Here is a 13,098-nt window from a genome sequence, read left to right on the forward strand (position 1 = left end):
ACCTGGGACAATCTACTAAGCACCACTTCACCAATTACTTGGAACAGCATAGCCACCTTCTAGCATCTCATCGCAACCTCCTGGAATACCATAGCAACTGCTTAGAAACACCACAGATTAAGCTGCTTGGAAAGCATAGCAACACCATAGCAACCCCATGGAGCAAAATAGCAACCACCTGGGAATTGCTTATGCAATCACTCGCGTTTTCCTCAGGAACTGTACCTTTTATAGTCAACCATCCTTGGATGTGGCTTGTAAAACTGAAGGTGTAAATGCAAGAATCACAGAGAAATCATAAGCATATTAAAGTTCTATTGGACCTTGATATTTCTTGTTGCAAAGTGAGCAATACCATAGTCCATTTTATTCTTGTTCTGAAGCCGATGCTCAGCAAACACCTCTATAGTTATGGTTAGTATATCACTGTAGTCCCCCTGTCTATGGTTCTCTTCTTCTCCTACAAATATTGCATGCCTCACAACATATGTTCCCAGATTCACCTTCATTCATAAGGACTGAAAAGAACTGCAGAGCATTAGGCTCAGGAGCACCAACCTATTTAGGGTGTGACTGCTCTCTTAACTGGGTCAGCGCAGCAAACACACACACACACACACACACACACACACACACACACACTCTCCTCTATTGTCCTTCCATGTCCCACATCGTGTCAGATTTGTGCATGTGCGTGAGTGTGAGTGTATGTGTGTGTAGGTATTCCCTTACCTTACATCATCCTAAAGATCAGACTGTTCTTTTTCAACCCATTTTGAAAGACAGACATAAAAAGGAGTGCACACACCATTGAAAGCAAGCTGAGCTTTTTCCACCTTTGTTTACTGATTTCTTTATTTGTTCACATAAATTATTTTTTTCATATATATATATATATATATATATATATATATATATTTATTGCTGCAATACTGGAGCCATTATTTTCCCGTAATTTTCCATGTTGCATGGTGCTATAGTTTTCTGCATGCTTCAGAGTAAATATCTGCACATAAACAGGGTGCAAAAAGAAGAAATGTCCCTTATGTAAATATAAATACAGCCCAGGACACAGTCTAGCCATTCTAGTAATGCATTAACAACATGCCGTGTTTTTTTTTCCTCTGCGAAAGGTAGGCTACGTGAGAAGTCTGTAGTAGAAAAAAAAACAAAAAATCAAATTTTCCATCCTTCGTTTTGTAATATACAATTACACTCTGAGAAACAAATAGTAAAAGAACACTGTCTTCTTTAGAACTTGCTTTCCCTCTCTCTATTTATTTATTACTATTTATTTAGCATTAAAGCTAGCAATCCATAAGATAATCGCTAAACTATGTACAGTGGTGAACAGGCAGCGCTGCACGGGCTCTAGTAGAGGTGACCGACAGTGGATGTGAATGCTGACAGCTGTTTGCATTCGCGTTTGTGGTTGTATTTACGTTTATGTCCGGAACTGAGGGGAGGTGCTTTTGCCCGGCTGCTGTAGAAGGGGGGGAGGGGCTTATCAGAGGGTCAGTTTTCCTTTTTCTTCTTTTTCTTCTTCTTTATCCATTTTTGTCTTTTTTTTATAAATAAATGCTACATTTTTAGCATTAGCACAAGGAGGAGAGACAGAGATCTGCAGAGACTGGAGCGAGAGCGAGTTAACATTCATTCATTTGAGTGGAATTAACCGATTCACGCTCAGCCCAGAAATGCATTCTTTCTCAGCTATCGTTTCTAGATTAGACAAGCTAAGGCTTATTTCTTCACATTTCTAGTTTTCCCTGATTTCTTTTTTGTTTTTACTTGTTAATTTGCACGGAAGTAGATGCAACACTACAACAAACACTGAAGGCGCACTTTGCACACTTTGTTTTTTAGATGGACAATTTACATTTGATTGACATAAGATTCAGTAACAGTGAGAACATTTCAGCACTTAATGCAATAAATGAATTTGTTTTTTAATAGACTGACTTGAAAATGAATTAGTTTAGCAAAGGTGGACACTGCTTGCACTCACTGAACGAGAAGAAACTGCACAGCATATATAGCACCATACATAGGAACACAAACACAGAATATATAGTGCTGAAATGAGATGCTGTTTACTGATAAGAGAAACATTCACTTGATCAGAGAAGCGATACTTTACCTAAACTGAACAGTGGCTTATTAAAACGTAAACCTCCTGGTTAATTCCCACAGTCAGTTAGCTTACACATGAAGTCTGGCATTCTCTAAAACATCAGCAAATGTAAAAAATGATCTGGATGATGTGAAGACCAATTATTCAAAACTGTTGCTATGTTCAGGAGTGTTGTAATAATCTCACACAAATCACCATATCCAAGAACGGTTTTTCTACGTAACGTTCAGTTTCTGGTTTAAAATGCTACGCAATCGCTCCAGGAGACAAAAGTGCTATCCCCAGCGATTTCACATCCGGAAGTCCAAGGTCTCCCTCTGCGTGGGCAGATTTACTGGTTGCCATTCTCCTCCAAGAGGGAACGTCGCGTCCCAGCTTGGTGGCGTTGTTTGACAGGGGACGTCCTAACTATCGGTGGTATTGTACATGACTGAATTGGGGTGAATATTGAATGGTTGGACACCATTGTTTCCATAGATAAGGTTGTATAGGCTGGAAACAACAATTAAATTTGTCCTTTAAAAGACACGAATGAGACGACACTGAAGGCCTTCATGTGATGTTTTTAAATATATATTTTTAATACATCTAAAATAGTTTGAAAAAAATCCTTTATGTCCATTTAAGCCTTTTTATGGGCCAATTTAAGTCTTGACCAAAACTGGATGCTCAAGACAGTGCTCACTGGTTCTAACAGTGTGACCTTTTAGAGGCATGTAAAATAAATAGCTTTTCATTTTAATTGTAGGTATTTTGACAAACCTTGTCCAAAATTGTGAGCTATAGTCTCTCATTAGGCTGAATGGGTTTTTTTTGTCAACGTTATGTGAAGCTTGTCCAACCTAGCCACAGTAGCTATGAAAGATTGCATTTGTGGGCTGAGCATGGATAGGTCAACCTCAACTCTGAAAAAGCTTCACATATCCAATCACGTGGCTCCCTCATATCCCTCTCTCTATCTCTCGCTCGATCTTGCTCTCTCTGTCTCTTGCGCTCCTCAAGAACAGGCATTCCAAATAAGTCTCTCTTTTTCAATGCATCTCTTACAATAACAAACTTCTGTGGGCCTTGGGGAGATGTGTGTGTGTGTGTGTTCATGTTCAAGTGCATGTGTCCGTGCATGTGTGTGTTCTTTGTGCATGCGTCAGTGGGTGTAGGTGTGTGTGTGTGTTAAGAGGGTTGAGAGACATCCTCCTTTACTGTAATACAGACTCCAGTCTTCTTCTATCATGAAAAAGGATGAACTTCTTTTTCATTTGAGTTTGTTCATCTCGTATTTTCCCAAATCCTTTTCTTTAAATTCTTTGTTTTCGTTCCAAAGCTCTTCTTCCCTCTCTTTCTCTCCCATCCCAGTCTGTCCTTCTCTTTTTCCTCACTCTTTCCCCCTCCTCTCAGTCTTCCAGTTGCCAGTCCATCCTTCTCTTTTTCCTCACTCTTTCCCCCTCCTCTCAGTCTCCCAGTTGCCAGTCCATCCTTCCCTCGCTTCTCTCTCAACCCTCTCTCCCCATTGTCCGGCCCATGGAAAATACTTTCAGTATCAAGTCACAAAGACCGGGCGTGGCCTTCGCCCTGTGAGCCACGCCCACCCCCTACGAAGCCCCTCCCCTACCCGCCGTCAGACGTAGGCTGACTCGCTGGACTGAGTGCGGCCGAGGTTGGGCAGCGAGGACAGGTGCGAGAGGTCCTTCTTGCGCACCTCGCACACGGACTTGCGGCGCGCCTGGACGCCACGGATGGCCGTCTTGATCTTCCTCCAGCCCAGGTGGTTCAGCTCGGCCAGGTTGAGCACCACGCAGATGCCACTGACTGCGAACATGAAGACAAGGAAAACGGTCTTCTCAGTTGGCCGTGACACATAACACTCCACCTCCTTCACACACGGGTAACGGTCGCACTCAAACATGGCCGGCACGTTGAAGCCATACAAGAAGTACTGGCCGGCCAGGAAGCCGATCTCCAGCGCATTACGGAACACCACCTAGAGCAGAGCCAAACAACAGACCACAGTAAATAACAACAATAACAACATTATATCCATTGGGAAGATACAACATTATTCCCATCCCGCAATAGAATGACAAAACTGAGGCTGATACCGATCCTTTCTGACTTTTGTGTTTCTGTAAATAATACAGTTGCATTCATAACCGAGTAGCAGGCTAAAGCTATTGCACAAACACTAAGCGATCTGACTGCAGAGTTCTACAGAAACTGGGAGCTGAATGCTCAGGTAGATTAATTAGACTGACCTGTAAGATATTAGAAAGTAAAACAGTCATTTAAAAAGTCGCTACCAAACAGTAAATCATTTATTCATCAATTATCAATTATTAAAAACAAAAATCGGACAGGATCGGTATCAGCCGCAGTTAGCATTAAGAGACTTGAATCGGGGGTAAAAACCTTAATTGGGACATTCCTTTTTCTTACATTTGCAAACATTTGTTATTTTCAATTCAGTAGGGTTTGTGAAGGGTTTTGTGATGCACACCTCCAGTAGTTATGAAATTTAGCATTCCAAACCTTTTGCCTTTTGCTTGACACATAAACTGCAGTGTTTCTGCAGAGCTTAAAAAATTCAGCATTCACCACCATGTAAACAATTCTGACTCTGTTTCTCACCAAACCTCCAAAATTGTATTCTATGATGTTACCTATAATAGATGCTACAACAGAAGCATGATATCAACTGTTCTTTTACTTCCTTGCTTGCGCCCACCAAAAATATCCCTGACCATGGCCGACTGTACCTGGATGACGTAAAAGCGTGAGATGCCCTCCGCCTGTCGCGTCTTGGCGCTTTTGGTGGAGGCATGCGTGAGGCCGCGGGGCGCATTGGGGATCTCTTTGGTTTCCAGGCACTCGTGCTCGTCTTTGGAGTCCGGGTGCACCAGGATGCCGTTGAGGTTTCTAAGCTTGCGGCTCGGGCCGTGCCCGTGGTCAATGTAGGGCCCGTGCAGGAAGGTGTACTGCCGGTCCTTCTGCTTGGCCGACTGGTGCACGGAATAGGTGATGAAGCACAGGCTGGGCGTGCACACCAGGATGATCTGGAAGACCCAATAGCGGATGTGCGATATAGGGAAGGCCTTGTCGTAGCATGCCTGGTTGCAGCCCGGCTGCAGTGTGTTGCAGATAAACATCATCTGCTCGTCCTCGTACACCTTCTCTCCCACAATGCCCACGATCAGGATCCGGAAAATTACCACTACTGTCAGCAGGATCCTGCACAGAGAGACGGAATTTCACTGCTTATCAATTCCTTTTGCCATAATTGCTACACAACTGCTGTGTTTATGTGTAAGTATACATAGGATTAGGGCCTGGCACTACAGGATGAAGGTCAGTCAGTCATTGCATCGCTTTAATGAAGGCTTATCTCCACCACACTTCGTACAGTCAAATATCACTGAAGTGCTTGCTTCCCTGTCTATTTCCTTTGTACTAGCGTCAGCATTCCCATTAATGAAAGTATTCATGAAATTGTACAGGAAGGACATTGCAGGAGACCAGAAGCTTCAGAAACCATAATATACAGCTAATAGCTGTTTTTGTCATATCTGATTCCTACCCACTAGCTAGGACTCTCCCTGTCCTCAATTCTCCCTTGAGTCACATAAAGCTCCACTGCAAGTTGTCAACTGCCACTGAAACATCATTGGAGTTCAATGTGCTTGGTGAAGAACACTAAGCCAGCATGCCAGTTATAATGTTCATGACTCTTAATAAACACTGAATAGAGGGACCACTCTAGAGTCTGCTAGATCTTTCTGAAGGCTGCTGATTGGCTGTGACAGATTTAAGGAGTAAATTTAAAGGAGTTTTTATACAGTTTTGAAATTTGCTGTATTTGCTGTATAATGATAAAGTAGCAATAGCCTTAAAATGTAATACATAAATAAATAAATCACTACTCTTACTTAAATGTAGAACATAAAGGTTAGTCTATAACTCTACATGTGTTTTGGAGATCAGTTCATTTAATATTCTCATAACTATTTAGACATTTGCATGCCACTGTATATAAACATTATTAATTGTGTTTTCTAAAAGTGAAATCTCAAACAGGCAGAACGTGTTATACACAAACACACACATATTTTTTTATTCACAGTCTGTGGCTGTGTTGTTTGCAGTTTAGAGACACCAGGAAAGATGAGCAGTGGCCCATAAGGGCTAAACTCTGTGGGAGTGCAAATGCACCAGACTAGTTTTGGGGGAGCAGTGCAGAGCCATTCCTCAGAGCAGCTTTGGATTGGAGATTTCAGAATGTCAGAAGCAACCTCTTTTGGATCAGTTCTTTTTATTTATTTATTTATTTTTTGCATTTTGGCTTTAGGAATATTCAAACTCTTCCAGCTTCCACCTTGCATAATTTTGCCATATTTGGATGTTTCTTTTTTTTTTTCAAAATTATAATGGATCTAAAAGTCACTGTTGTTTTTCTTGATTTTGTGTGTGCATGTGTGTGTGCATATGCGTGTGTGTGCCCAGTAGTTCTAAAAAGTGGGCCACACTATATTAAGGCCATTGAAGCAGTGTGCACGTGTATAAATGCGTATGTGTGTGTGTGTGTGTGTGTGTATGTGTGTGTGTGTGTGTGTGTGTGACCTGCCTGCTATGGATGACGTCATAGTTGGCACTACAGCAAGGTTATTACAGCGGTGAATGAAGGACACAGTCAGCTTAAGTGTGTGTGTGTGTGTGTATGAGAGACACAGAGAACGAGAGAGAAACCATATGTGCACTTACTGCAGCATAAATGAACAAGGACAGCTGAAAGTGTGCCTGTATGTATGTGTGTGTGTGTGTGTGTGTATGTGTGTGTGTGTGTGTGTGTGTGTGTGTGTGTGCACTTTAAGGCTGTATGATATCACTATCCTGATATTGGTTTTAATATGCTGATTGGTGTGGTGCAATGGATAACACCACCACCACCTGCAAGTAAGCTATCAGCATCAGGGAGATTGGGGTTTGATTTCTGGTCTGGGTGACTACGCTGTGCTTCACCATTAAGAGTCCTTGGGCAAGACTCCAAACACTACATTGGTAAATCTCTGTAATATGCCTAACCCTGTAAGTCACTGTGGATAAGAGCTTCAGCTTCATGTCCCCTTCCATACTCAGAATCTGGAATGTTACATCTGATGTTTGGGGCTTAGCATCATTCACACATGCAGCTCTTAATAGGTGCTTTACCAGGATGAACGCCTTTACCAAGTCTTGTTAAACAGGCTGTGATGCTGTCAGCCTGAACAGCCCTCATCTTCAATATTTCTGAACTGTGTACAGAATCCACCCCTAAAGTGCTTTTTTCCCTGGACACTGAAAGCTGAACTAACGAAACACAAGAAACCACAGAATTGGTTTGCTTTGCTGGTGTGAAGCCCAATCTCACATACTTTGTCATTTCCCTCTTTAAAAACCCTCAGGGAGTCCTTCTGTTCTCTATATCTCCATTAACTGTAACATTATTAGCTGAGGCTAGCCTGTGTTAGCCTAAATAAAACCTTTAATTTAGGGTGAGCCTGCTTTAGCCCAAATTCATTCTGTTATTCAAAGCTGGGTTAGTCGGTATTAGCGAGTTATGCCCTGTTTTGTGGTTTAGTTCATTAGTGTTGCTTTTGCAATTTAGCATGCTAGACTAAAGTTGGCTTAAAAAAATGTATGTAGTTTAGTCATGCACATACTGCTCTACCTTTTGAGTTGTTGATTGACAGCTCTTATATGTTCAATTCATCCAATAAATTAGCAAAAATCACAATCGGAAACCAAGGAAAGTAACAGGGTCGATTTTGCCGCTTTTCTCTGCATAATCATGTGGGTTTCACCCTGAATATGTATCTAAAAAGTCAAATGTAAAAACAGAAGTGAAGTAAAGAGTGTTCCAATCAGCTGGCTTTAATCTAGACATCCCAGTAACGTATTGGCTTCGGACCACGCGCAAGATTCCTGGGAATTTCCCTGGAATGGTCCTGGCTCTCCTGCCAGTTCGGCTTAACTCGAGTTTTAACTCCAGCATGTGTTCACACTGAACCACTTTCTGTTTAATTGCTGCATTAAGGTACACAAGTAAATAGGGCTCATGCGAGTAAGCCGTGTTACATTTAGATTTATGGCATTTAGCAGAAGCCCTTCTATAGAGCAACTTAAAGAAGTGTGACGCTGTTCACTGTTCAGAAAATACCCCAACCTAGTGTGAACAGGCTAGAGTTCAAATACATACCCAAACTAGATAGATACTGCCACAAAAAGTGAGTACGGATACCCAGATGCAGAAGACGCCCAATACCCATTAGCCCACGACACACAATTGAAACTCATTCCACTACCTTGGTGCCAGAACAGAGCAAAGTGCTTGTCTTCCATGTGATCTGAAGTAAGGTGGGTCAAACTGAGCCGTACTCGAAACCTGAGGGGTACGAACCTGGTTTTGATCATTGCCATCAAGTATAGAGAGGCTTCTTGTCTAATTCAGAAACAACTCTGAACTTTTTTCTGAATCAAGGGCCTTATTTACATTAGTCAGTTAGCTCACTGCTTCTGGTGATAAATAATACATCCATTTTTGTTTAAATGATGTAGAGTCTCTACATGGCAGAAGGTAAAAGCTCATTGGACTGGATGAATGCAGCAATGAGTTAATGCCATAGGACGTAGATACTGTCACAGTTGGACTTTATAAAAAAAAAATTGCATTTTATAAAAATATAAAATTGCAATACATAAAATCCCAGTATAGTATTTTGCCCACATTGTGCATCTCTAGTGTACGTTCATACGTCTGTGTGTGTGTGAAGATGTTTCGCTCTAAAAAGCAAGCTCCATCGTGGGGTTCAGGTGTTTTTTTACTGCCATCACACCCTTTCCACTGCGTGTGTGTGTGTGTGTGTATATATGTGTGTGTGTGTGTGTGTGTGTGTGTGTATGTGCGTTATCAGCACCTCCATTCATGTTCAGCAGCACACATTGAGCTGAAGGCATCTATACACGCATGCACACTCTCCCTGTCCTGTCTCTGTCTGTGTTTGTGTGTATTGTGTTATAAATAATGGGTTCAGTATTTAATCTTGGATTGTGAAGCAGTTAACCATGTTGTGTAAGTGTGAGTGTGTGTCATCTTACTGGCCTTCGTACCAAAAAGGTTTAAATCTGAGATACAGAAACACAAAAATGTTTGAGGGATGATGGAGTCCAGAATTTGGTGAGAGAGAGAAAGAGAGAGAGAGAGAGAGAGAAAGAAAGAGAGTCCTTTAGCCTGAATTCATTCTGTTATTCAGAGCTGGGTTAGTCGGTATTAGCAAGTTATGCCCATGTTAGCCCTGTTTTGTGGTTTAGTCCATTAGTGTTGACTTAGCAATTTAGCATGCTAGACTAAAGTTGGCTTTTTTTCTAGTCCGGCATACTGCTCAACCTCATGAGTTGTTGATTGACAGCTCTTATATGTTCTGGTCTTTCAATAAATTTGCAAAAATCACAACCGGAAACCGAGGAAAGTAATACCAGGTTGGGAATGTATGATTCCACATAGCATGGCCAATGGCTTTCGCGCAGAAGCCACGCGCACAAACAGGGTAGATCTTGTGGCTTCTCTCTATAATCTAGTGGTTTCATCCTGAAAATGTATCTAAAAACTCAAATGTACAAACAGAAGTGTCATGGAGTTCCAATTATTAGCATTATTCTTCATGTTTATCACCAGGAAATGTACTTTAAACCTTTTAATTTGACAGCATTTACTGTAAAGAGGCATGTCAACAAGGATAATTCATGTAGGCTATGAGGTAAAATGTAATCAGCTGGTCAATATGAAATGTTTTGTGTTTTATTTTTATGTCAAATGTGCGTTTCAGATTAAAATGCTGTTCAGGGGCAAACTTTTATTTCTGTGCAAAATGTATTCTTAAAGAAACCATGTTCTTTATGTGGTATTTATTCATAGAGAATAATTATTCAGCACATCATTATAATATCTACTTGGCCTGAGAATTGTGCTAAAGCCAGCAGACCTCTATACATCTATAAAACATACATGCCTCGCAATGCAAACATGCAAAAAACGTTGTGTATGACCTGCAGAGATGCCTGATCTCCTTGTCTCGTGATTTGAGTCTGTTCACTTTCAGAAATTGGGCAGAACCAGTGTGACTGCTGTGCTAAATAACAAGGCCATAAATCCTGCCATGTCACTGCCTCTTTTGAGCCACTTTCTCAAGCTATAAGCACTACAGCAAGCGCTTTAAAGACAGACGCTTCAGAAATATTACTGCTGGCTGTGTAAGATAGCAGGGTTTTGTAGGAGTCAGCACACTGACACGCATTAGAGGTCGCAGCCGCAGCTCTAAATGACACAAAATGACATTAGCGTAGCAAATGCTACGGCTCGATCAGTTTGAATGGCACAGATGCTAACTTTAGCGTAGTGCTTTCCTTGCAGATGTGTGCGGACCGATGCTGTGATGACCACACAGAGCTGGACAAGGCAGCAGGATATAGAAACGCTAATGATGTAAATAGCATATGCTAACATTTGCGGCGTGCTGCGTGTGGGAAAACAGATGCTTCATTAGCAGAGCGCTGCGCAGGGGAAGCTATAGGGAAGTCAGTGATACGAATGACAGATATACTAGTGTTAGTGCAGTGCTATAGGGAGGTTAGCGACGTGGCGGCTTCGTGTTAGCGGTGAAAGCCCCTGGTGTGTCTTTAAATTAGCCACACCCTGCCCCCCTCTCTCTGCTGCCATTACCACGGCAACCACATAGTGAAGCACTCAGCACTCCATCCATCTACTGAAGTGGAGAGAGAGAGAGAGAGAGAGAGAGAGAGAGAAAGAGAGAGAGATGATTAATGGAATATTGGGTTGGTGAGGAAGGATAAAGAGAGCGAGCGAGTGGTGTGGAGAAAGAGAGAGAGAGAGAGAGAGAGAGGGAGGGGGAGATGAATGGATGAAGTGAGCAAGGGCACATTGAAGGAGGGTGTGTGTGTGAGAGAGAGAGAGAGAGAGAGAGAGAGAGAGAGAGAGAGAGGGAGAGAGAGGAGAGCTAAAAGACCACATTGATAGAATGAGAGAGAGAGAGAGAGAGAAAGTCGAAGGCTACTCGGCAAAAGAAAGGAGAGAGAGAGAGAGAGAGAGAGAGAGAGCGAGAGAGAGAGGAGAGCTAAAAGACCACAGTGATAGAATGAGAGAGAGAGAGAGAGAGAGAGGAGAGCTAAAAGACCACAGTGATAGAATGAGAGAGAGAGAGAGAGAGAGAGAGAGAGAGCTAAAAGACCCCAGTGATAGAATGAGAGAGAGAGAGAGAGAGAGAGAGAAAGTCGAAGGCTACTCGGCAAAAGAAAGGAGAGAGAGAGAGAGAGAGAGAGAGAGAGAGAGAGAGAGAGAGAGAGAGAGAGCTAAAAGACCACAGTGATAGAATGAGAGAGAGAGAGAGAGAGAGAAAGTCGAAGGCTACTCGGCAAAAGAAAGGAGAGAGAGAGAGAGACAGAGAGGAGAGCTAAAAGACCACAGTGATAGAATGAGAGAGAGAGAGAGAGAGAGAGAGAGAGAGAGCTAAAAGACCACAGTGATAGAATGAGAGAGAGAGAGAGAGAGAGAGAGAGAGAGAAAGTCGAAGGCTACTCGGCAAAAGAAAGGAGAGAGAGAGACAGAGAGGAGAGCTAAAAGACCACAGTGATAGAATGAGAGAGAGAGAGAGAGAGAGAGAGAGAGAGAGAGAGAGAGAAAGTCGAAGGCTACTCGGCAAAAGAAAGGAGAGAGAGAGAGAAAGAAAGAGAGAGAGAGACAGAAAGATCAATAGAAGGGTGAGAGAGACAGAGAGCGAGAACGAGAGAGAAAGATGGATGGAGAGCAAGATTGACAGAGACAGATACAGCATGGTTTTTCGCAAACTGTGCTGAGCTGGAGGCGACCGCACCGACTCCACTCTATCCGCAATATCGCACACGTCCCATGATACTTTGAGGGAATTATGGGATGCACTTCGAGCCAAATGTCAACAGCTAGCAAGTTAGGTACCTTGATAAGCACTATTGTACAAATATTGCAAGGCGCTATAGGAGCACACTAAAAACAACGGCACAACAAGCTCTACTGTACAGAGATGTCAGGGGTGTGAAAAAGGTTTCCTGCAGTAGTTTTAGCTGCTTTACAGGGTCTGGTGTTTAGCAACGTTAGCCATTAACCTCCAGCTCCACTGTACTGAAAGGGTTCTGAAAGAATTAATGTAGTACAATGCAAAACCTTGTGGGCTAACCTGTGGTAACAGGATTTACTGATTATTATTATTGTTGTTGTTGTTAAAAATAATAAATAAATAATGTGAACAAAAGACCATTTTTCCAACCATGTTGGTGGTCAATCTGCTGTCTCCAGCCAAAATGTAGCCTAGTGCTGTACCTCCTTTTATTTATGCTGCCTTCCATTTACCTCGGAACTCAGAGCTGGGAATGACGTCACACCAGTTGATACCAGTTGACAACATCACATGATGTTGTATTTTGCACCTCCAAACGCCACAGAAACCCATCCACAGATAGACGCTGGACAGTACTGTGTGTCCGACTGATTTAATGAGACACAAATAGATAGAAGTGTTAAAGAGTATAATACTACTGCTTTTACTACTGCTGATGCACAGTGGTGGCACCCTGGATTTTGAATTTGAGGATGGTGAGGCTCTCCCAAGCTGCCGAGTAGGAAATTTGACTTGTGGGGCGTTCCAGTTGAAATTTCCTACATGGAACTCCATGGAAGTGGATCACAGCATTGTGTACCAGCCCAGGCACTGCAGATGATAATTAGCTTGTTAGCTAACTCTGGTGAAGCATTCTCTTTGGAGATTAATGTATTTTGAATAATCCCACACAAAATAAACACAAACAAAACCTGACAACTTTGAGTACAAGCATCGTTTTGCTGAATAAAAATGAAAGACATTAATTTTTTGTATCTCAGAAATCAGCAGGTG

At 42.2% G+C, this 13,098-nt stretch overlaps 1 protein-coding gene across 1 annotated transcript in view; it reads right to left on the minus strand.

Annotated features, from left to right (window-relative positions):
• Window positions 1-841: 841 nt before the first annotated feature.
• The window catches only part of gjd1a (gap junction protein delta 1a), a 28,544-nt gene continuing 16,287 nt past the window's right edge, over window positions 842-13,098 (minus strand). The window contains exons 2-3 of the mRNA XM_072675651.1: window positions 4,885-5,356; window positions 842-4,112 (exon numbers count right to left, since the gene is read on the minus strand). Of these exons, the coding sequence (XP_072531752.1) occupies window positions 3,750-4,112; window positions 4,885-5,356 (835 nt within the window). The 3' untranslated portion in view covers window positions 842-3,749. The remainder of the gene's footprint in view (window positions 4,113-4,884; window positions 5,357-13,098) is intronic.

Source organism: Salminus brasiliensis, chromosome 1 (genome assembly GCF_030463535.1).
Source record: "Salminus brasiliensis chromosome 1, fSalBra1.hap2, whole genome shotgun sequence".
Lineage (NCBI taxonomy): Eukaryota > Metazoa > Chordata > Actinopteri > Characiformes > Bryconidae > Salminus > Salminus brasiliensis.